Genomic DNA, 23,448 nt, shown 5'->3' with positions numbered 1-23,448 from the left:
CAGGCGATTTGTATCCCTGTTCCTTTTATTATTTTTTTTCGTTGATACTTGGAAAGAAGTCCACTTTGGCCTTCCAAAGTACACATTCGACATTCGGAGTAAGCTCGTAAAACTCATTGGAGGCCTGCGATATTACCAAGAAAAACATCGATTTACCTCCACTCATCCTGGTCCGCACCCAGCAGGCTCCGATCCTGTATCGTCCCTGTCAAAAAAAGGATACAAACCGACCGGCCGGCCGGCACCAACAAGTGACGCGTATGTGCAGGCCCACCCTGAACAATTGATTCGGTGACGACAACTGGCCCGGAAAAGGGACAAGACAAATTCAATTTGTCTACTTTTGAACGGGAGAGGCGGGCGGCTGTGCTTGAACAAAACGCGCCAATTCAAACGGGAGAGAATAAGCTTTTGGTTCCAACCTAAAAACCCTCGCCGTCGTCGTCCGCGCGCATCGCGCTAATTCTGCACCGCCCGCGAGGAGGTTTTGTGAGCAGGGAAGTACCTAACTGCCGCTTGCCTTGGGTTAACCTGCTCACTTCGAGCACTTCGATCAACCTCAATCTTGCTGCCTACATCGCATCCGTAGGTATTCAAACTAGGTGTTTGAGGAGGTACCCATCTCTTGACACATAAGGTGCATACACCTCGGGTACCTTGTCTTGGGGTCTTTTATTGCATTTGGGACCCGGTACATGTACAGCACCAACCGACAGAAAGCTCATTATCTTGAAAGGCTGCAATTGCTTTCAATCAGACGACATAGCAAGCGTGCAGGAGCACGGGCGTCCCATCCCTCTTGGGGCCCTCGCCCAGCACGCTTGCGGTCATCCACTGAAATAACCAAAGCGCGGGTCATTTGCGGCATCCCGGGGGACGGTCCTCTTTCTGCCCCGCCGCAACGCCATGAGCCGCAGCAGCATTAGCAACAGCAGTCGTCGCGGCAGCACCACCACGGGCGGCAGCAGCAGCGACACGGTCGGCTATCTGCTGGCCGGTATCGCGACGGCACTAAATGATGGATTGCGGATCATGCATTTTGCGGATAAACGTGGATGGGGTCCCGACGAATTTGAGCAGGTGCGCGCCCTCGATGAGGCATTGGACGAAGCCAAGGCCGACTTTCAGGCGATGGGGCCGTTGGTCAACGGCCAGTTCTTTTACGAAAGTGACCGAACTCGTGAGTGCTTTTTATTCATTCGTGTCTCTCCCCCACCCCCTCGGCCAACGCACAAAACGGCCTCGAGGGCGGCATGGGCCCAAGCTCGTCCTTTGTTTACAATGCAGCTAGTCCATGCAGATACCCGAGCTGTCGACTGTATGGCATATATGAATACACACACACGCCAGCCCTACCTACCCTGAGTTCGTACTCATCCAAACAATTAAGCTTTTACTGACGCATACCTTATCCAGCCAAATCACTTGAAGAGCTACGCACCTTACGAACCAAGTTTCAGGCACACTCGCAACTCTTCAAGGACTGGCTACGCACAGGAGGACCCATCAATCCCGAGTGGGTTCTCAAGACGGTCGAGCTGCGCCGCGAGCTGCACCGTGCTCAGTGTCGTGCCGCCTGTCGCATTTACGCCACTGGACCTGGTCCCACCCGCTGCCTGGGCGCCTTCCAGGTCAGTCGGCACCAGCGCCATATGGAAAAGCAGCGAGCCGCTGGTACGGCGGCCGAGGCGGAAAGCATGCTCAGGATTGCGGGAGACCCCGAACTTGGCCTCAGCCTCGAGCCGCAGGTCATCACATCACCGGATGGTGACGAGAGGTGGAGGCATGAGAACGGTTTTGCCGGACTCAACGGGATGCTAGAAGACGGTGACGGCGGAAGGAAACTGGATGGCCTCGAGGCGCTGGTGCCAGTTTGCAACACTGTAGGCAAATTCGAGCGCTTCGGCGATAGGGACATTGCTTTTGTGTGCGACTACTGCGACGGTTTCATAGTTTGGGAGGACCTGGACAAGATGCCGGCGACACGAGTTCCTATTGCAAAATCCACGACACAACAGCCAAGGCCGGTAACAAACTCCGTCTCTGCCACCGCAATACCTGCGGCGCTGTTGGATCGGGGCCAACAAGAATGGCAGGCAAAAGCCCGCAGCATGTCATCGGGCGAGGAAGTGACCATAGTATTTGCGCCTATTGCCATCGCAAACCACCTACTTCCAGACATTGGAGACTGGCGCGCGCCGCTTTTATGCCCGTACTGCGACGAGTATACATATGTCGGAGGGGATGACGGGGATGATGACGGCGAGACGAGATATGCGCAAGACGAAAGAGGGTTCCCGGACTTGAAGACGTTCCAGGAGCATCTCGAATGGTTTCATGGCGGTGGCGTGGTGCCCATGCCCACGGCGCCGACCAAGAAGGACAACTGCATAGTAATGTAATGGATGTATATGGGAATGGCATATGACGAAAAGAAAGAAAAAAAATACGATGAGGTCGCTTCGGAACCGGGCCGGCGAACTTGTCGAAATATCTGGATAGATTTGGTACGTTTGGCACGAGAATGATCTGCTGATCTTCTGTCATCTCATGTGTACATGTTTTTCATTTCATTTTTTTTTTCTTCTAATGGCGATATACCCATTTTTACGGTAGGTCGGGAGCATACATCTTGTACATGACGTGGATGCTGCCCAAGGTGCTGTTTACTTAGTGGCGGATTCGAAGCTGGTTGGATACTCTAAGCTGATGATGGCTCAAGATTCAAAGAACTATCTTGATGATGATTATGAGAAATTGAACTATTCTCTGTGCTATCTATTGAATGTACATGGCGCAAACCCTCTTTACAAAATTATGGTGAGACAAGCACCAGCAGGTAGTCAATGTCATGTTTCCAGATATTTTGATGTAGCTGCGCGCGTGACCAACTTTTGATCCGTCTCGAATCCCTCACACCCCCGAACGCCCATAACGCCTTTCTGGTGCCCAGCTGATTGCACTGTGTTTGCTCTCCATAGCTTATACAAGCCGCATACTGTGGTAGTACGGAGATGCCTGCCCTTGACTTTGAATGTCAAACCGTCCCGATGCGGGAGACGGACAATCCCCTGCCTCGTCTTGCCATCTTCCCCATCAAGACATACTCCTTTTTTGGGGTCTGTCTGTTGTTTCGTCCAAATCATCAACCGCCCGTCCCCCCCCCCCCCCCAAAAAAAAAAAAAAATCAAAAGAAACGCCACCACAAAAAGAACAAGATAAAGGCGCCCAGGCCGGCAAAGGGTCCGTATTGCTTGAGCATGAGCTCCCAGTTGATCCTAACGGCAGCACGCCTGTACTTTTTGGAGTCGTCCCTCAGCCTGGAGCTCAGCTCGCCCATCCTCTCGAGGCTGTCGCCGCGGTAGAGCAGGTCCTCGATGTTCTTGGTCATGACCTTTGTGACATCCCTCAGCTCGTCGTTGAGCTTGTCGAGGTTCTGGGTGGCCCTGGCGTCGGTGTAGGTGGCGCGGGTGCGGCCGATGAAGGTGTCGAACTCGACAAAGGCGTAGGGGCGGAGGGTGGGCGACGTCACCTGGGCCTGGCTGTACGTGTTGGCGAACTCGGTCGCCAGGTCCGACAGGTACGTAAAGGCCAGCTTGCGCGGGTACGACCGGTCCGAGATGCACACGTACACCACGTCGCCGGCGATCAGGTAGTGCAGCGTGTAGGCGGAGCCGCTCTCGATGGACGCCTGCGTCTCGCTGTTGCGGTTCAGCCGCCGCAGCACCAACTTGACCTGCGACTTGACCTCGGCCAGCGCCGAGTCGCTCGCGTCTTCGTCCACCGAGGCGCAGAGCATCAGGCCGTCGAGGCGGGCTATTTGTGTTGAGCGGATCATGGTTTTGGTTTTGGTTTTGGTTTGCTTGTATTAGGTGGCTGGTTTTTTTTTTTTTTTTGGATTTGGATTTGGATTTCGTCAGCGACGAGTCGGGATCGGGGTTGGGGGTTGTCGTGCTGATCAATAAATTGGAGAGAAAAATAAAGACGATGAATGACTGTATGCCTACGCTGGTTGAGTCTGGTATGTGAGGTAGATAGGTAAGGTAGGCAGGTGTATGTACTCTGTACGTTGTGGGTTGCGCAAATGGGTATGCTCCAGGCTGGCCTGGCTCGGCTCCGAAGCTATGGTTGGCAGGTAATGGTACTTTAATCGCCTGCCGGCCCTGACCCTGCTTAGCTGAAAGTTGACACTTTACCCCTTGAAGATTCTTATACGTGGCAACAAAGAGATCATGGTCATGAGGCACTATCCGCGTGAGGTTATTATGGGTGATGCAAAATCAAGTGGTGGATAGACAGCCTCGAATTATCTTCCGATAAATTGGGCTGATCTTTTTGTTAATTGTTTCTGCCGATGTGACGCTTGACGATGAGCTGAAATCTTCACGTCACTTTGGCTGGCCCACAGCAACAAGGCCAAGAGTAGTTAGTTGGTCTGCTCTCCCAAGTGATCCAGATACGCTAGGCACTGGCTATCGGTATGTGCAGGGTAGGTGATGAGTGTCGACTGCTTAAAGAGGGGCCTGGTGATATATACCGAAAGCCCAGAGATATATGGGGGCTTAGTAGTAAAATATAATTTAGAAAAAAAAAATCTCACACTTTTTAAATCGCTTAGACGCTATTAGAATGTATTTTTGGATTGTCACTAGCACTTCTGTCGAGCGGTGCTCCGTCGGATAGCCTGATCAAACCGCAACACACCAACACAACATTTCCAGATCCAGGCGGACCATCAGTCATTGAACAAAAGCACGCACTTAAGCAACATCTCAATCTCTTTGCTGCTTGTAACAAAACAATCGTTGATTTATCTTTTGAAACCTAGAATACTCTGACAATTTTCTCTTCTTTTCTCTAACCAAACACAGCAAAAGCCTTTCACCGATCGCGACATCCTTTGCACCTGAACTAGGCCGAGCCGCCTTTTAGTCCGCATTTCGCCTTGATTTCACTCGTCCATCACTCACCCACTCACTCACTACCCAATTACTTTTTCAAACGTGTTCAAATTAATATGAGATGAAAGTGAAATGAATATGGCGGCCGTCAGTCCTTCGTCATCAGAACTCTCAGCTCCGCCCGTTTCTGACGATGAAGTCCACGGCTTCGAGTCCCAAAGTCGCCCACGAATGAAGGATACCTCGGCACCAAAGCCCAGCGAGGAGGATGTGATCGTTGTCGCTTGCGAGATTGAACCGGAAGAGCCGGAGGATCACGACACAGTCACCGTGGCGAATAGCAGAATTTCTCCCGCAGTCTCGGACAAGGCTGCTACCCCAGCACCGCTCGAGGTCACGGTTGTCAATGGCAAGGAATCAACTCCACCTGCCCAAGTCACGGCGGATATCCAGCCGGCAGGGATTGAGGCTGTTGAGCCATCGATTGATGTAGCCGATACCCCATATTCTTCTTGTGCTTCTTCCAGACCCAAGAGGAAAAGGGAAAGCAAGGTCCAGCCCTCGGCTACGACTGCGACTACGGCTCCGGCCCCGTCCGCCAAGAAAGGCCCCACCCCGGCTGCAAAGCGCCGCAAGAAGCAATGGGAGCCGCCTTTTGTTTATACCAGTCCGAATTCTCCACTGGTGAAGAAAAATATTGACTTGAGGGTAGGTGTGGTTCAAAATTCGGTGGAAATGGCAGATGTGCGCTGCTTTTGGTTGTATTATTTGTATCTTGTCTGTATTGTGACCAATCAGGACTTTACAGTTGCTTTTTCCCCTTCCAAAATCTCTATATCCATCTTTCTTTCCTTTCAGGCATGCTAACAACAACTAACCCAGGCGATGCTCTGCAACCCACTAGCTTGGGATGGCCTTTCGCCAGCCCAACAACAGTCCCTGATCCCGCTGTTCCCTTCAGGCTTCGTCCTGGACAAGGGTACGCCGCAGGCGCGGCCAAACACTCAGGCCATGCTGAACAGCGACGACTTCAGGCACGACTGTGCCCAGTACCTGACCAACATACGCCTGGGCCGGCACGAGCCCGAGTGGATCCTGCAGGCGCAGGAGGCACACCTCAGGCGCAAAAACGGTGACTTTGACGACTTTCTAAGGAAGAAGTTTCGGGACGACTGGGGCGCCGAGCCGCCCGAGGGCTACCCGGAGCCAGAGAGGGTTGCGGCGCTGCGGGCCCACGAGAAGGGAGAGGAACAAAAGAACAAGGCGGGGATGATGGCGGATAAGACTCGGGAGATAGAAAATGCTGAGAATGAGGGCTCGGGAAGGAATTGCGAGGCAGAAGTGGCGGATGAGCCGCTTAGATTGCCGCCCCAGGAGACCAAACAGCAACAGCAGGAGGAGAAACCTCTCGGCCGGAAACTCGGGCAGCCGAACTGCTGCAGTACTACTGAGGTAGGTATATGAGNNTTTGGTATGAGACAAGTGCAATCTTGCTTTTAGCACATAACCAGTGGGCCTCGAAAGGCACGTCTTTTAATGTGCATAGGGGAAAACACCCAAACACCCAAACCATATCGGCCGTTCTCGGCTTTTGCAAGCGTCATGTAGATAATACAAACAAGTCACCGGGTTTCAGTTACGCGGCGTTAATGCAGGGATTTCTTGGACAGAAAACTGGACACCACGTCTTGCTCCTTATAAACTAGTCGTCCTCCAGATAGTAAAGCCTATACCATTCTGATTGTACCAGATACAAAGTGCAAGTACTTCAGTCAAGCAAGATCTCTCTGCGCGTACCTGATCTCCATCTTGTCGCTCAGGTCAAACACTGTGACAATGTTTTGCATGAATGTGTCTCCCAGAATGTACGGAAACGCATCTGTCGCCGAGATGCCAGTCGCACATAGACCCTCTGCATTCTTGACCTCGGGCAGAATCATACTGCTGGAGTCAGTCCAGAGCGTCGTTCCGCCCAGAGTGATGCCGAGAGAAGGCGCCGTGGTCCCGGTGCAAGGAACAAACCAGGCTCCTTGGCTACTGTCGAGTATGGCAGGAGGATCAAACAGGTTGTTGACGGCAACAGCAATTTCTGTCGTGTTTCCACCATAACCAGTCAATTCATTGTGTACCATGAAACGTCGCCGAGCGAGGGCCATTCTTCAAGGACTCACCGAAGGGGAAGTAATTTAACGTAGTCCCACTATCAACAATGAACCCCGGCAGGTTATCTGCGCGGAGGCTCAGTCGAGTGTTGTTCATCAGGATCTGGTCCAACAATACAGTGTAGAAGTAATAGTCCGGGTCTCCCCCGCCAGAACGCTGAAGCTTCTGGATTGGGGTCGTCGCCCAAGGCCCGGTGGTTTTGACCTGCGGCGGTACTCCTCCAAAGGCTATAAAGGACTCGGACTCGTCGCGATGCAGTGCAAGACTGAAGATTGGCTCTCTAGTCTGCTTGCTGATGGAGATTGCCACGGGGTCATATGTATCTTCAGAAGAAAGCCCGGTGAGTCCTCGAAGTCCGAGGCCCAAGATTCCGCTCGTAAGGCCATCGCCGAACCACATGCCATAAGTCGCGTGGGCAATCTCCTGTGTTTCCACCGTGATGTTGGCGACAGTGATGCTATTCGCTTGTTGTTAGAAATCTTAGCAGTGATGCGGCTCTTCAGATTAGATAGGGTGACTTGCTCAGCATAGCCCATTTCACCGGTTAGAAAAGGGCCATTGGAGGATCCGTAGCGGACCTGGAACTGCTTATTTGGTATCTTGCCGCCAGGAAAGTCTCCCTGCCAGGCAGGGCCAAACTGGCATGCTTCATATGGTACTGGCTGTTGCCGATAGTCGAGACACTGGAACCCTACCGTTGACATGTCATCAGCAGCTCAATCATGTTACTTGATCGAAGTCTTTGTTAGAGATGTGAAATGTATCAACTTCAATACCAACCTTCACGCACAAACCAAGTGTCGCTACTTCCAGTGTCAATGATGAGGCTGTAGGTATCACCATTAGAAGATACAGGAGTGATGTATTCAACTTGGCTGTGCGCATTTATGGCAGGACCAACACCCTCGCCGATAGGCTCGTTTCCGTCCTGTCTAGCAGCCAGTGTTGCTGCCGTGACAAAGTCGGTGTTGCCATTGAGATCTGCCACGACAGGCTTGCGGTCCTGTGACTTGTAGTCCACAACACCCTCAAGACTCTTGAAGCCAATGCGAGATGTCGGGTGTGCACCGTGACGTACATGGCGCTGGAGATGGAGTGTATCAGAAGTTGCTGCGATGGCAGGGGCTCTTCTCCCTAGTTCAACCGGAGAGCTGGCCGCCAACAACACAAAGGCGGTGCCTAAAAGGCATTTTGCCAGCGGGCCACGGAAGTTGAGCATCTGATGATTCCAGCAGAGGATAACGACGAGGTTTTCAGAGCGAGACTAAAGCAAGCGGATAAAGAAAATGATCCATCAGGTTTCAGGGGGCAGTCCAACAAGGGATCATAATATACACATGTACATCTCGGGCAGGGTAGCCACCGGCATCCTCGAGTGAAGACATGCAGTCAGAAAACTGCATGTAAGATGGCAGCATTTTCTGGTTCCGATGCAATGGCCATATTAAGCACTCTCGTATGGCAAACCACAGACACACTCTAATAATCCTCTTTGATAGACCCAAAGCGATTGGTCCACCGCCCTTAAATGCTGGCCAAAAACAGCTATATAGATTGAGTTTGATTGTGACGGACTCCCAGAGCCACCGGATAGTGTTCTCGATTTCCATCGTGATGGCAATATGGAAAACGCGAGAAGGTACGGAAGGATGGTGCAGCCGGCAGATGATGGCGGATTAGCTGTCGCCGAATTGCAGCTCTTCCTTCAAATGAACTCATGCCGCTCCATCTTCTGCGACTGGTACGTCGAATCGGGTTGCATTGTCATTATGCTTGTGCAATGTGGCAAAGCTCGATGAAGAAGAGTCGGTCAATTGGGTCTTTAAAATAGATGTGAGGGGGTAATTAGAATGTAAGCCATAGTTGGTTGATCTGTGTCTTTTTTCAGACTTGAGGTGCCCAAGGTTGGCGAAAGGGGGACCCTACTAAACTCAACCTGCGCTACGATGTGTGGCAGTAAAACTCCAGTATTTCAACGCCCCCCACTCCACTGACACCCACACTTTCCTCAGTGAGCGAATTGAAACGAGAGACGGCATCATTGCAGAGATTCTCAATGACGAAAGACAATTTTGGAGGAATACCAGACGTGCTGCATACCATCTCATACAATCTAGCATCAAAATTAGCCCTCCTTCGTCTGCCTGAATTCGAGACATGGCGCCTTCGACAAGTGCCCACCGACGTTCTCACAGCCTTTTGCTGGTGCAAAAGCTGTTGAATCTCCGGGACGGCGCCAGTCCCCTCACACTCGTACTCGACTCTTTGGACCAGACCGCCTGGCCTTTGATCCGGGAATTCTCCCTTAGGGCCAAGGTTTGTTGCCGAATGAACATGCAGTATCGTGTTTCTCATAATGGATGGCAGTAAGTTGCTGACCTCGTGAGGAATCACACTCAAAGTAGCTATCGAAAACCAAGATAGTTTTTGTGTCTTTTGCGACTCTCAAAAAGCCAGTCGAGGTGGATATCTTCATCAAAGCTAGGAGAAAGTCACTCCAGGCTCTGAGGAATGAAATCGCAGCACATTGTCCAGACCCCAAGACAGTTGCTCAACCAGGGGTCAAGGCTACAGAAGCGTCAAGTGAGTAATACAACATTTAGTATTTTGAAATACAGGCCAGACGCTAGTAATATATATAAAAAAAAAAAAAAAAAAAAAAAAAAACTAACCCCTCATCCATCCATCATAGAAACACTTGTCATCATCGATTCACTAAATGCTTTGGCAGTGGCAGAGCCGCGGTTACTTGCCGTGTTCCTGTCAAGTATCGTAACACCAGCTTCCTCGGTCATTGGGGTCTACCATGCAGACGTGCCACTGGTGCTACCCAAAAGTGGCCCTGGCTCCTTGAACGAGTACGAGCCGGAGCCCTTGACTGTGCTCCGCCATTTGGCTACGGCAGTGTTCCGAGTTTCGAATCTCTACCAGGCCGTAGAGATCAACAAGGCACGGAACAGGAGTGAGCAGGAACCCGAGTGGGGCCTACGAGAGGGCCGTGAGGGAGTCTTGATCGGCCTGCAAGGAGCCATGGCGGGCGATTCAAGTGGTGGAATTGTTCTTGAGATGGAGATGAGGCGACGGAGTGGCCGTGCCGTATCTGAAAAGTTTGTGCTAGTGCCTCCTGCAAATGCTTCTCGAGAAGGCACAAATGCCTTGGCTAGTGTCAACCTACTATCGGATCACCCGGCGTTTGCCAATCCAACTGCAGGAGAGGCAAACGGTTCTAATCCTACCGGTACCGAGGAGGATATGGAGACTACTTTCAACCTTGGCTTGACTGAGAAGCAACGTCAGGACAGGGACGGTATAGTGCTTCCCTACTTTGATGCCCAGACTGATATTGGTGGTGGAGAAGGAGGCCGGATTCTATATGAAATGGGCAGAGAGGATGATTTCGATGATGAGGAGGATGAAATATGACAACATGAGATACGAGATACTCAATCAAATTAAAGTCATTTGGCCAAGTTTTGAGTGTAAGAATATGGAACCCAGGCTACTTTACTTGAGCTATGCTTTCATATGGCGTCTACAGGCATGGAGATGGCAGCTTGATTTCTTGCTGGCATGCTGGTTGCACCTTCAGGCTGAACCCTAACCCATATTTTGACAAATCCCACGTGATTGTCTTCGGGAAGTTTCCAGGATTAAGGATTATGATGCGCGACGCTCCCGACCTGCATCTGCAACAAGGTCGCCGCAACTACAACTTCAACTATCAATCAACCATTATCAAGCCGATAGCACACCGCGCGAACCTCTTTCTCGCTTGCCCAAAACAACCCGATCACTACGAACACGCGTAAACCGAGTATAACCACGTCCTAATCGTGTCATGGCCGGAGATAGGAGACCCCGTCGCGACGACGGCAGAGAAAACAGCGGCGGATTCCGGAGCCGTCACGAGTCCGATGGACGGAGGGACAGACGAGACCGCGGCGATGATTATCGCAGGAGAGACGACGACCGCGACAATAGGAGTCGGCGGCATCGCTCGCGTTCGAGATCTGCAGATCGCGGAGACAGCCATCGCGACCGCCGACGGGATGATCGCGATAGGTCGCGTGACCGGGAAACCAGGGAAAGGCCCCGGAGACTACAGGATGATAACCGCGGTGATCGGCGACGTGCTGAGGAGCGTAACCCGGCCGACAGGGAGCGCGGGTATAACAGAGGTAAGATTTCCAACCGCCACATGCTGATGGCGCTCTTTGTTCTGGGATGCTTTCTTGGTGAATTTTTCATAGCTGACACTTCTCCAGATCATGACCGGCGCGACAGAGATAGCCGGCGTTCAGCATCGCCGCGACGCCGCAGCACAAGCCCAGGACGAGACAGGCGTAACGATCGAGAGACTGATCTCCCCACTAGGACTAGGGGAGGCCCCGAGCGGTCGGGCGCAGCCATGTCCGTCAAAGTAGGCAGCCAATACGATGAGGGAAAACGCGGCCGGGATCGAGACGACAAGAATTTGGGTCAAATCGACACACCCATGGGGCAAAACGTCGATGATGACGATGACGACGTCGAAGTTGCGCAAGACGATGATGTTGCTGCGATGCAAGCCATGATGGGCTTCGGTGGCTTCGGTACGACAAAGAATACCAAAATTCTGGGCAACAATGTCGGCGCAGTCCGCAAAGAGAAAAAGACCGAGTACCGTCAGTACATGAACCGTGCTGGAGGATTTAACAGGCCATTGAGCCCGACTCGGTAGGAGTCTGAGCAGGGTCTTGCGACGAAACGTTGATGAAAACTACTACCTTGGGGTGCATCAGCTCTCTGCGAATGTATGTATGCCTTGATATTTCTCTTGACAACCCTGGTTGCGACCTTTAGCTCAATCCAAACCATTCTTTTTTCTAGCTTGAAAAGTCGCTCCTTTTCCCAAAGAGCTCCTGAATCCTGCAGAAACTAGACGAATCTGCTGTGAGTTTCGATCCGAACCCTCTGAAATATTTTGATTGTCAATATGCACCTACTATTGGTGAGTATGGTCATGCCGGCAGATGCTTATCATGCGCTGCTTAAACAAAAAAGAAAGAAAAAAAGCATGCACGTGCTCCCCTTTTCATCTTTCGCGATGGAGAACAGACTACATGTCTGTCTGTAAATACATAGAGTCTTGTCATCCTACCTTTGAAAGGACCAGGAGATTTGCTATCTAGTAGGTTACGCCCAAGCAACAGAGACAAATGGCGAGTTCCAAATTCTTCTCAGCCTTGGCGAATTATAGTGTAGATGCAAGCACATCTATTTCTTTCGTAACCCGTTATGAAGAAATAATAAATGGGCAAGGAATAGACTCGCGCCAAACCATTTTCAGCTTTAGTGTGGTACTTGAACTGGGAGCTTAGAAAATATCCGATTCTACCTACCTGTTTATACCGTACCCCGTACCTAGGTATAGTACCTTACCTGCCTACCTAACAATGAGAGGTTATCACCGTTTGCAGTTCTTTGCACGACATGTTGTTTACAAAAAAAAAAAAAAAAAAAAAAAAAAAAAAAAAAAAACCCAAAGCTCTGATTCCTAAGCGTATTCCAAATCTATGAAAACAACCAGCTGCTGGGCAATCCATCAACCATGATTAGCACAACAACCTCAATCCCGTCACCCCGCCATGTAAGGGGGAGGGAGAAGCCGGCGTTGAGCCCCCACCTGCAGGGAGCTATACCCATGTCCGACCCTGGACCAACCTACCATCGCCCCTCTACCGCCGATGTTCCACAAATGCTAGTGGTGTTACGTAGCTCCTCTCAGATCGCTGTCACCAAACGTGGTCATAACTGATTGCTGTTGGAACCTCGTAGCTGCAGATGCAAGCTTGGATTGAAGCTTCCTGCAAGTTGCAAAATCAAACTCCCGACAGGCTTTCACCACGATATTGAAACCCAGGCTGGTCCACAGGTACGCGAAGACAAGCTCTTCGCTTTCTAGCTGGTCGTCATGACCTTTAAGCGCCAATTGAAGGACTTCCTGGTCACGTCCGTCCTGCTGGGAAGCTTGTTCGGCGCTGTCGTCGCAGAGGACGAGTCCATCCTGAACACCGAGGTTGCGCGCCTGAACAACGATACTTTATTATGGGGACCTTACAAGCCAAATCTTTATTTCGGAGTCCGCTCACGGACGCCCAAGTCTCTGAATCTGGGCTTGCTATGGGCGAAGCTCGACAACTACAATGAGGTCCAGCATCGTGAGTTGAGAGGCCCGCCGGTATACTAAACAAACGATAGACCAAACCAGCTCTGACAGTTTTCTCATAAACTTCTTCTCCATGCAGACATAAGGTATACCTGCGAGCAGAACGAGGGAATGGCCGGTTATGGCTGGGACGAGTACGACACTAGGAGAGGAGGCGTACAAACCATCCATGATGCTCAAAACCAAATTGACATTAGCACGTCCTTTGTCAAAATCCCCGGTGGTGCAAATGGTGGCAGCTGGGCGGCAAGGATCAAGGGAGAACTGCGACCAGACGCGGCCAAGGACCTCAAGACAGGCGTCTGGCTGTACATCACACAGGAGGGCCTGGGAAGTCTCGAGACCGTGGGCTCCGGCGACGATAATGGTTTCCCCGAAGACCTTGCCCTCGTAGGAAACTCTGAGTTCCTGGGCGACTACAAAATTTCGGTCACCAAAGGAACTGGCAACCATCCCGACGGAGACGAGAGGCTTGGAAAGGAGCGCGATCTTAAAAAGACGTCCGTTCAGTCAACCAGCGTTCCCGAGGAAGCGCTCTGGCAGGCAAAGCCCGTCATCTTCCGTCAGCTCAAGGAGCACATTGACAATATTCAATCGCGCTTCGCGGACGAGGACGCGCCACCGCCCTGTGACGTATACGCTCTCCCGCACAAGCCTGGTGGCGGCAACGTCCACATCATCCAGAAGATATTCGAAGGGCCGTTTGAGTTTGATGTCATCTTCAACAGCGCATCGGCTGGGAAAGAGCTCAGCAGCGACGATGTTACTCGGGAGATCCGTTCCACTACCGAGGCATTTGGCGAGCGGTTCTCTGATGTTTTCAACCTAAAGGCGCCATTCACGGCGGACAAGTACAAGAAGTTTGGCCGTAGCATGTTTTCGAACCTCATTGGTGGTATAGGCTACTTTTACGGAGATTCTGTGGTCGACCGCTCCTACGCTCCCGAGTATGAAGAGGAGAACGAAGGCTTCTGGGAAGAGACTGCCCAGGCCAGAGCTCGCAAGCAAGAGGGTATGGAGGGTCCTAGTGAGCTGTTTACCAGCATTCCATCCCGGCCTTTCTTCCCTCGTGGTTTCTTGTGGGATGAAGGCTTCCATCTGATCCCTATTGCCGACTGGGATATGGATCTCACTTTGGAGATCGTCAAGAGCTGGTTCAATTTGATGGATGATGATGGATGGATTGCAAGAGAGCAGATCCTGGGGGCCGAAGCTCGCAGCAAGGTTCCCGCCGAATTTCAGGTACAATACCCTCACTACGCAAACCCGCCGACTTTGTTCTTTATCATAGACACATTCGTCGAGAGGCTGCGCAAGTCGAACGGCAGCATGCCTGCGCACAAAGAGCAGCTCTCTCAGGGAGCGTCGGTTGCCAACGCGCACATTGAGAACCCCGTCATAGGCACTGAGTTCCTGCGCAACTTGTACCCGCTACTGCGTAGACAGTATGACTGGTTCCGTAAGACCCAGAAGGGAGATATCAAGTCGTACGACCGCGAGGCGTTTTCCAAGCGGGAGGCCTACAGGTGGCGCGGTCGAACAGTCCAACATGTTCTCACCAGCGGTCTGGACGACTACCCTCGCCCTCAGCCCCCTCACCCTGGCGAGCTGCACGTCGATCTCATGTCTTGGATGGGTCTCATGACCAAATCTCTTCTCAACATTGCCGATGCGTTGGGAATGCACGAAGAGGTCGCTGAGTTTCAGAAGAACTTGGACGCCATTGAGCGCAACCTAGATGACCTGCACTGGTCCGAGAAGGATGGATGCTACTGTGACGCAACCATTGACGCTTTTGAGGAGCACCAGCTGGTGTGCCATAAGGGCTACATCTCTTTGTTTCCGTTCATAACCGGTCTCCTCAAGCCTGACAGCCCGAAACTAGGGAAGACCTTGGATCTGATAGGTGATGAGGAAGAGCTCTTCAGCCCTCATGGTATTCGCAGTCTGAGCTTGAAGAACGAGTTTTACGGCACGGCTGAGAACTACTGGAGAAGCCCAATTTGGATCAACATCAACTATCTCACTTTGGTACAGCTCAAGGTAAGAGGACCTCTTTGTTCACCTCCTTGGCGTTTGGCAAGCTCGACTAACAGTTTGACCAATGCAGAATGTTGCTACTCAGGATGGCCCCTACAAGCAAAAGGCCAAGGATTTGTACACCAAACTTCGAATCAACCTCATTGATACAGTCTACAAGAGCTGGGAGGAGACGGGCTTCGCCTGGGAACAGTACAACCCTGAGACTGGCAAGGGGCAGCGAACGCAGCACTTTACGGGCTGGACCAGCCTGGTGGTGAAGATTATGACCATGGATGACTTGAGCGAGGGTGCCGCTCCTCCAAAGGCCCCTGAGAAGGACGAGCTTTGAACCAGAGAAATATCGAGGAGGACAAGTGGGATTGGCAAATGAACGATAAATATACCCCTGGAAGTGAAGGATACTTCTGCATCTGCCTGGGTCATGAGAAAATGATGGGGAAACGATGAAAAATCAATCGAGAGAGTTTGGCAAAGACTTGGAACTCATTCTATGCTAGATGTAAAATTTACTAGCAGTTCACTGCCATTAGCACGTGCTAAGGGTGACATCTGCTGCGAAGCTTTTCACAACACGTTTTCAAGTGCATATCTCCTCAAAAATCCGGTTTGTTCAGCGCCTGGTTATCAGCGGTAAACCTCAGCGTCGAAGAACAAAGCGTCCGGGTCTCTGGGCCTGTTGTGGCACTTTGTCGTGATCACCGACCGTTTTTTTATTTATTTATTTTTTATGTTTTTTTATGTTTTTTTTTTTTTATTTTTTTTTTTTTTATTTTTTTTTTTGTAAGTTTCGAGAACCACTACGTGCTAATGTTGGAATAGTTGCTCGAGTCCTGCGCCTTGGGATTGTTTGTATGTGAAGGTTAAGAAGGCTTTCAAGGAACAATATGTTTACAGAATTATACATATGATATGAACTACAAACACAGTCTTTTACAGCTTCAGAACGAGCCAGTCTTTGAACTGGTCCGGGTATTTGTTCTTTATTTTTGCCAACAACCCACCGACCGGACCCTGCAGCAGCATGCCATCACGCCAGAGCTTCTCTCCAGCCAAATGGTTGATGAAACCGTCAGGCCCGGAGACGAACAACAGGTTCCGACCTTTGGATGGGCCCTCGCACCGACAACCAGGGCCCTCACCAACCGGCGAGTCGGTCGTCGTGTGCTGGAGCAACAGGCTGGAGTGATAGGGGCATGCCTCGCCATCCTGAGGCGGCCCCGGCTTCCTCGCAGAGATGGCCTTGCCTACGATGCCCTCGTCGATGAACTTCTTCTCCTCGTCCACCACGCACTGCAGGCCCAGCTTCTTCCCGTGCCGCTGCCTCATGCCGGCGAGCTGGCGCATGATGGAAGACGTCTGTGCCGTGTCGGCCTTGAGGCGGTTCGCCCAGGTTATCTGCACCTCGGGCTTCGCGAAAGGTTTGTCCTTGTCGGCATATTCATCCCCGTCCAGCAACCTGTGAGCGACCTGCATGGCGGGCGCGATGCCCGTGCCGCCTGCCAGGAAGACTACCTGCTTGTCGGCAGCATCGCCGAGGCGCTCGGCGACGTCGAAGCCCAGATACGGCCCGCGCAGCTCCACGATGGATCCGGGCCGCTTGCGGGCCAGGTAGTTGGAAACCTCGCCGACGTTGCGGACGTAGAGCCTGATCTCGCCGGCGGCGCGCTGGGCCTCGCGCTGGTCCTCAGCGTCTGCCCAGTGGGGCGGCAGCGGCGTGTACTCGCGCACGATCTGCAGCTGCGGCTGCTTCACCTCGACGGCCCAGAGGCCGTGGCGCCAGGCGCGCTCGTAGACGTCAAAGTGGCTGTGCTCGCGCAGCTGCAGATCGAAGAGCCGGCCCTCGCCGGCGCCGCGCCAGGGAGACAGGGATGCCAGCCAGGCCAGAGTCGGGCCGCGCCAGGGCGAGGCGACGGTGCGGACGTGCCGGCGGCGAGGGCGGAGGGTGATGATGAAACTGTTGTCGGTCAGGGGCTCCTTGGACACGACGGTGAAGGGGACAAATGTCGTCGTATTAAGCTCCCTGCCCGTGAAGAGGTACTGGGGTATGGACAGTGGTCCGCATTGCTGCTTTGCCCAGTAGTAGAAACAGGTGAGGGTGCCGCCTACGCCCAACGTGGCCAGTACTATCTGCAGCCATGAGATGGGTTCCACTTCTGGTGGTGGAGGAGTAGGAGGTGGTTGTGAGTTTGCAGTTCGCTCAGCAGCGGCCTTGGTTTCCACGGGTGGTTGGTTCGGTGATGTTGCATCTGCATCATCATTTGGCTGGGCCTCCTTGTCAGGGTTTGAGGGTATACCGGAGGATGAATATGAGCGGGACTGCCAGTGTAGATGATGATTTGAGGGACCTGCAGACTGCTTATGGCAGTTCTCAAGCCATGGCAAAGACCGATAGAGAGGACACGCTTTGGAGCTTAATCTTTTGTCCAGAGCACGTCGGCTATGCGACGCGACTGCGCGCATGCATCTTGGAAAGTTCCGGCTCATGTTAGAATCAGGCCAGAAAATTCAACCAAATATCCAAGATGCAAGATCAAAAACTGTCACGTACCACCTCAGATTCGTCTCTTTGATTTGCCGTTGGACGTGCACTGACGAGAGAAATCGCAAAGTGGAAAGGCATCGACCGTGCGTCAGACAGTGTGAACAATGTGTGTAAATTTGCAGTAGAATTGGTGCAGGGTAGGGATCAGGCTTTTGCACCTATAATGTTCCAAAAAAAAAGAAAAAAAAAGATTCTAGGCTCTTCCTAGTTGCAAGGCTAATATTACAGACAAGAGTCCTATATAATTACACTAGATGCGTAGGATCTCTCGAGAGGGTGTGATACCGCCTCGGAAATGATCCTTGATTACGTTACCCTTCCTAACCGTCTCCCGGATGATTCCCTCCACATGCCTAGGCTCAACTCTTCCATACCAGATACCATGACCTGCTAGCGGATGCGGCAGTCCCTCCTCAGTTTGCAAGCTAGGTGGAAGGTAGATGATCACATTGCCAGCAAACTTGTGGCCGCCAATGTGACTGATCAGTCCGACCCTTGACGATGGCTTCTTGTTAACACCGTCATGACTCACTCTATCCACTGGACCGGTAAGCACATCGACACCAAGTTGTGACAGAGCTCTCTCGAACTCGGTCCTCAGAAGTGGGCCGTAGATACCGCAACGCTGGTCCCGACCTCCATGGCCACAAATGAGCACAAGGATCTCATCGAAATCTCGAACATCCCCGACAAGCCTCTGGAGCTCTGGTTTCCGAACGAGCTTCTCACGGTGTTCTGCGGACATTGCATCATGTGCATTGTGAAGCTTCTCCGGCAGCAGGTACCCCTTTGCCAGACCCTCGAGCTGCTCAGATGAGGAACCCCTCTCTACTGATGGCACAAGCTTGAAGTCGGGCAGCAGGAAAACGGATGTTCCCGCCCTCCCAGACGACGGGAAAGATGCGTTGAGCACGGAAACGTTATGATAAGGCTGCCAGACCACCACGGGGGAAGGTGACATATCAAAGACTTACCGTCAGCGTTTCACTCCTGCCACATGTGTTTTTGATTTCTGAAGCCAGGCCCCCACTTTGTTTTTCCGTAGAGCGGTCGCTCATTGTCAAACTCACATCGCTCAGACTCCCACCGCGACCAAAGAAGCCTCGCAGATCGGCCGCTAGATTGTCGCCGCCGTCTTCATCCTCAATCTTGGACGCCCAGTCGTCCTTACCAGTGCAGACCAGCACGTGCTGCTGATACGCCGGCATAAGGCCATTGAGCTTCGTCCCGTGATCAATCTCAAACCCCTCTGCCATGTTCGGTGTTGGTTGGCAAGAACATGTTGGCGGAGGGCATGATTCAATGGTTGGAAACGCAGGCTTGCGGGACGATGATATTGATGACGGTGACGACGATGACGATACCCATCTGCATTTTCTTGCTGTGGCACCCACGAGACTGGGCGATGCCCTTTTCAGTGCTGCAAGAAGATATTGTGACATGACTGAATACTAAAGCAGAAAATTGAGAGTAGCAAGTAAAATGAAGTTTTCTGTTGAGGCGACTCGGAAATCAAAAAGTCTCTGTCTTGTAATGTTTTGTGAGTAAACGAGAGAGGTGTGTTTGTGTTGCGTTGCGGCTTATTCAATTCGAAGGCGCGACAGTGGATTTGTGGGGATTACATACGCCCTGTTAGTGTCAGACTTGAGCCAATCACACATAATTTGCCCCTGGCTCATTCATGGGCGCTAATCACTGTCATTGGATTCATAGCAGCCCGTAACAGTTAGCAGTAGTTACACATCTAAAGTTCTTTTCATTATATATCCATCCACATAGCTCGATCCAGCAGCCACGGCTTCAGCCCGGGTAATGTCTATCCTCGTCATCTGTACAAGTAAGGCCCAGAACTAATCATGCTACTGCCGTCTGAAAATGGGTATATCCTTTTTTTTTCACGTGACATCCATCACTTTGACCATCGTTTCCAAAACTTCCAGCGTGACTCTCCCGGGGCTTCCCTCTTGGTCACCTTATCTCTGCCCCTGATGCGCAAAAAATACACTGGTATGCCTGCTACCACAAACGCCACCACAATCAGGGTCTGCAGGGGCTGTGCAAAGACTGCTCTGCTGAGCAAGAACAAACTGACACAGCAGAAAATGACTGGCGTCGTGATCCAGGCCTTGTATGGCCGTTCCAATTGCGGCTCCTTGACCCGTAGGATGATCAGCCCAAGCACCGTCAGGAAGTAGAACGTGTACCCCGCCACGCCGTAGAACGTCACCAGAGTGCCGAACTCGCCCACGACCACATATGCTGCAGTTAGAAGCGCGTTGGCAATGAGAGCCCACACTGGAGTGAAGAACAGGCCAGTGTCCTCGTCGGCAACCAGCCTAGCCAGCATCTTGCTGAACCAGTTTCTCGTCCTGGTGGTCGTAATGGATGTCGGGTCGCCCGTGCTGCCTATTCCAATCCTGCCTAGAAACGATGGGAAATACCCTTCCCGGCCAGCTACATAAACCAGACGGCTGCTGGTGAAGGTCGAGCTGTTGAGCGAGCCAAAGCAGGATGCACTCACGATGAGCGCCAGGACCAGCGACCCAATCGGACCAAAGACTTTGGCGCCGAACATAACGGCAACTGTGTTGCTGGAGTTGATCGTCGCAAGCGGGAGAACCAAGAAGTACGACACGTTGGCGAGAACGTAAGAAACAATCACCAGCGGCATCGCTGTGTGTATGACCCTGGGAAGGTCTTTCGTAGGATTGCGGAATTCTCCAACTACATAGTTGGTCTGCATCAATCATAAAACGAGGAGGTTAGCACGTATTTTACATGTACTCGGACATGGAGAGCCGCGATCGAACGGTCGTAACTAACATTATCCCACCCATCATAGGCCCACAGACCAGCATACAGAGCCACGGCCCATCCTGCCGTGTCTGCTTTGGTGCCCTCGAACCATGCGCGATTCTTCCAATCCATGTTCGGCTCTCCTGAATATGTCAAGCCCGTCGTTGCGACCACAATGCCAGTGATGGTGACGCCAACCAGGGCAATGAACTTCAAGAACATGAGCAAATCGTTTAATCGCATCCCCAGCCGCGTCGACACACAGTTGAGGAACGTAACAATGAAAAGGCCGACAAGTGCGACGGACTTGTTGACCCATGGGTTGATGGTCTCCGCCTCGGCGCCAATAAACGCTCGCACCAGATACTCGCCCATGATGATGGACACGATGGCAGCGCTGCCGGGCTTGAGCACCAGCACTGCGACCCAGGCAAACAAAAACCCGGAAAGTTCCCCCATGATCTTGGCGAGGTAGACCTGCGGCCCGCCATTGAGGGGGATGGCACCGCCAAGCTCCGCGTAGCTGGCAGCTCCCGTCCACGCTAGCACGCCCGCTAACACCCACACAATGAGGGATGCGCCAGGCGAGCCCACATTTGCGTTGACCTGGCTGGGCGACGAGAAGATGCCAGAGCCGATGATCAGACCGACAATAAGCGAGAGTCCATTCAGGTATGTAAGCGTCTTGTGTTTCTCGAGCGAGCTGCCGCCCAGTCCAGCGGCGCCAGGCTGGCCGGGGGCTGTGGTGGCGCCTAATGGAGCGTATCCTGAGCCGCCAGCCGTGGAGGAGAGGGGGAAGAGGTTTGCAGCAAGGTCGAAGCCCGACGAAACGGAGAATGAGCGGTCATGGCGGTTCGGACGACCGCCCAAGGCGGCGGGGTTCTGCGAGTCGAGAGGGTCATCGCGCTCGAGTGAGGCTTTGCGGGAGGAGGATATGCTAGGTCGAGAATCGGTATCGGCGGTGTCCTCGCCAAGCTGGCTGGAGCTGGCTAAAGAGGCGAGTTCGAGGGAGTCGCGGGCCTGCGCCTGTCCCCTGGAGTACAGAGGCGGCATCGCAGCGGGAGGTCTTGGGGGACGTCGGCCGCCCCCAAAGAAAGCCGATTTGCGTGGTTAATTAAATTGAATTGCGAAAAATAAAGAGATGTTGTTAAAAGTAACTTGAAGCGCGGGGAGAAATCAACTGCTAATTTAGAGCGTTGCTAGACAGGATCGACAGCAAGTTATGGGTGGCTTGACCATGTCCAGTGTCGGGACTGGTCGATGGTTTTGTTGGTTGAACCTGGCAACATGAAGCAAAAAGGCCGTGTCGTGTCTGCAACAGTACAGTCCCGGTGGACGTAATAATTACAGCACTGACGAAAGCGTCCGAGTCGCTGCGAAGCTTGCAGATCTGAAAATAATACTCAGCAAGTGAATTGATTACAATAACCTATTATGAGCCCGGCCTCAAGGGCAACCAATTGATCAATACAATGAAAAAGAATCTGGAGCCCAGGCTTTGAAGGGAAAACAAGAGGTATTTCCGAATGTAGAATGTGTGCATTCCATTCAGTATTTGGATCTTTGTTGAATTTCGAGTAACGCCCCGGCACTCAATTACCTGCCGCAACCCCCTGTTGGAACTGGGTGGATCAGCGCCACAGCATAGAGCCAAGAGTTGACGTTGGGAGGTGGTAAAACCAGAAACAACTCTTCATCCATTGGGATGACGGAATATTTTGGCGCGGAGCCAATGAATCAGTATGAGAATTGTTGGTCGGAATATTTGCCAGTGATCTCAAGTAATTTTACTCTGTGCAAAAGGGCCCTCACTTCAAGCTTTGCGGCTCAAGGCTTGGCTGTCAGGAGACTAAAGATCATTTAAATATTGGGTACGGATCCATTTCCAATCTGTGCATCCCAACCCTCTGAGCGAGTTAGTGGTTGTCCCTGAAGTACAGGGGTGGCTCGGGTCGCGCAGCGCACGTGTTTACTGTGGTATAGTGGCCTGCCTGCAAGCCTTTACGCGACTTTTAATGTGGTGTATTAAAAGAGAAACAGAAAATTGACATCAACCATTCCAAAGAACCAACTCTTCCAGGCAGCCACATAAATACAGAGAAACCCCCCACGTCTCCGTCTAGTGACTCGTTTGAGCCAGCTCGTTCAAAAAAGGAAGCAAAAGAAAAATCTCGGAGCAGCATTTTGACTTGCTCACAATCAGAATGGTTTCAAGATGACTTTGACCTTTGGGAAACTTCTCGGTCGATTCCCAGTTGTCGTCAGGACCAATGGGCAAAGTCTACCACGCTATCATCATGCAGGTTCTCGGCCACTCGTCCTCGGACGAGCACCGGCAGGCTTTGTTGACCGTATAGTTCTGCGCCGGGCTTATTCGGACCACAAGCGACTAGACTTGCCGGCACTCGACCGCAAATGGAGAGAAAGATGGGCTTTCGAGAAAAGTGGAGTCCGTACTGCAGGTTCAAGTCCTGCACAGGACTCGGGTTCTACGCAACCTGAGCCGGACACTTATGTCTTGCCCATGTTCCCATACCCGTCTGGCTATCTCCACCTGGGCCATCTCAGGGTGTATACCATAGCAGATGTTATAGCTCGCTTTCGCACCCTTCAGGGGAAAAAGGTTATGTTGCCCATGGGCTGGGACGCCTTTGGCCTTCCCGCTGAAAACGCTGCCATTGAGAGAGGTATTGATCCGGCTGTATGGACCAAGTCCAATATAGCCAGGATGAAGGAGCAACTGGACGTCATGAACTCGTCCTGGGACTGGTCCCGGGTAGGTTTTTTTTTTTTTT

The 23,448-nt window shown here is 52.1% G+C and overlaps 10 protein-coding genes across 10 annotated transcripts in view; 6 read left to right on the top strand and 4 right to left on the bottom strand.

The window, feature by feature from the left end:
* Positions 1-906: 906 nt before the first annotated feature.
* Positions 907-2,402, top strand: PpBr36_04530 (uncharacterized protein; the record flags this gene model as incomplete). Its single annotated transcript, XM_029891689.1, has 2 exons — positions 907-1,180; positions 1,417-2,402. 2 exons carry the CDS (start codon positions 907-909, stop codon positions 2,400-2,402), a joined length of 1,260 nt encoding a protein of 419 aa, XP_029749840.1.
* A 785-nt stretch (positions 2,403-3,187) lies between these two features.
* On the bottom strand, positions 3,188-3,838 carry PpBr36_04529 (uncharacterized protein; the record flags this gene model as incomplete). Its single annotated transcript, XM_029891688.1, has 1 exon — positions 3,188-3,838. One exon carries the CDS (start codon positions 3,836-3,838, stop codon positions 3,188-3,190), a length of 651 nt encoding a protein of 216 aa, XP_029749073.1.
* Positions 3,839-5,039: 1,201 nt separating this feature from the next.
* On the top strand, positions 5,040-6,365 carry PpBr36_04528 (uncharacterized protein; the record flags this gene model as incomplete). Its single annotated transcript, XM_029891687.1, has 2 exons — positions 5,040-5,609; positions 5,784-6,365. 2 exons carry the CDS (start codon positions 5,040-5,042, stop codon positions 6,363-6,365), a joined length of 1,152 nt encoding a protein of 383 aa, XP_029749074.1.
* A 308-nt stretch (positions 6,366-6,673) lies between these two features.
* Positions 6,674-8,482, bottom strand: PpBr36_04527 (uncharacterized protein; the record flags this gene model as incomplete). Its single annotated transcript, XM_029891686.1, has 5 exons — positions 6,674-6,990; positions 7,073-7,528; positions 7,606-7,755; positions 7,845-8,328; positions 8,408-8,482. 5 exons carry the CDS (start codon positions 8,480-8,482, stop codon positions 6,674-6,676), a joined length of 1,482 nt encoding a protein of 493 aa, XP_029749067.1.
* Positions 8,483-9,221: 739 nt separating this feature from the next.
* On the top strand, positions 9,222-10,487 carry PpBr36_04526 (uncharacterized protein; the record flags this gene model as incomplete). The annotated part of the gene is made up of 3 exons (XM_029891685.1): positions 9,222-9,380; positions 9,470-9,647; positions 9,757-10,487. 3 exons carry the CDS (start codon positions 9,222-9,224, stop codon positions 10,485-10,487), a joined length of 1,068 nt encoding a protein of 355 aa, XP_029749068.1.
* Positions 10,488-10,902: 415 nt separating this feature from the next.
* PpBr36_04525 (uncharacterized protein) lies at positions 10,903-11,784 on the top strand (the record flags this gene model as incomplete). The annotated part of the gene is made up of 2 exons (XM_029891684.1): positions 10,903-11,242; positions 11,330-11,784. 2 exons carry the CDS (start codon positions 10,903-10,905, stop codon positions 11,782-11,784), a joined length of 795 nt encoding a protein of 264 aa, XP_029749065.1.
* Positions 11,785-13,017: 1,233 nt separating this feature from the next.
* On the top strand, positions 13,018-15,643 carry PpBr36_04524 (uncharacterized protein; the record flags this gene model as incomplete). Its single annotated transcript, XM_029891683.1, has 3 exons — positions 13,018-13,264; positions 13,352-15,315; positions 15,383-15,643. 3 exons carry the CDS (start codon positions 13,018-13,020, stop codon positions 15,641-15,643), a joined length of 2,472 nt encoding a protein of 823 aa, XP_029749066.1.
* A 602-nt stretch (positions 15,644-16,245) lies between these two features.
* On the bottom strand, positions 16,246-19,299 carry PpBr36_04523 (uncharacterized protein; the record flags this gene model as incomplete). The annotated part of the gene is made up of 3 exons (XM_029891682.1): positions 16,246-17,631; positions 18,168-18,788; positions 18,928-19,299. The coding sequence occupies 3 exons, from the start codon at positions 19,297-19,299 to the stop codon at positions 16,246-16,248; spliced, it is 2,379 nt and encodes a 792-aa protein (XP_029749071.1).
* A 467-nt stretch (positions 19,300-19,766) lies between these two features.
* Positions 19,767-21,706, bottom strand: PpBr36_04522 (uncharacterized protein; the record flags this gene model as incomplete). Its single annotated transcript, XM_029891681.1, has 2 exons — positions 19,767-20,594; positions 20,681-21,706. The coding sequence occupies 2 exons, from the start codon at positions 21,704-21,706 to the stop codon at positions 19,767-19,769; spliced, it is 1,854 nt and encodes a 617-aa protein (XP_029749072.1).
* Positions 21,707-22,868: 1,162 nt separating this feature from the next.
* PpBr36_04521 (uncharacterized protein) overlaps positions 22,869-23,448 on the top strand; it is a gene marked incomplete at both ends in the record, with an annotated part of 3,109 nt that continues 2,529 nt past the window's right edge. Inside the window, one exon of the mRNA XM_029891680.1 lies at positions 22,869-23,429. Within this exon, the coding sequence (XP_029749069.1) occupies positions 22,869-23,429 (561 nt within the window). The remainder of the gene's footprint in view (positions 23,430-23,448) is intronic.

Source organism: Pyricularia pennisetigena, chromosome 6 (genome assembly GCF_004337985.1).
Source record: "Pyricularia pennisetigena strain Br36 chromosome 6, whole genome shotgun sequence".
Lineage (NCBI taxonomy): Eukaryota > Fungi > Ascomycota > Sordariomycetes > Magnaporthales > Pyriculariaceae > Pyricularia > Pyricularia pennisetigena.
The sequence above is the reverse complement of the archived record's forward strand: the minus strand, read 5'-3'. Positions and strand labels throughout refer to the sequence as shown.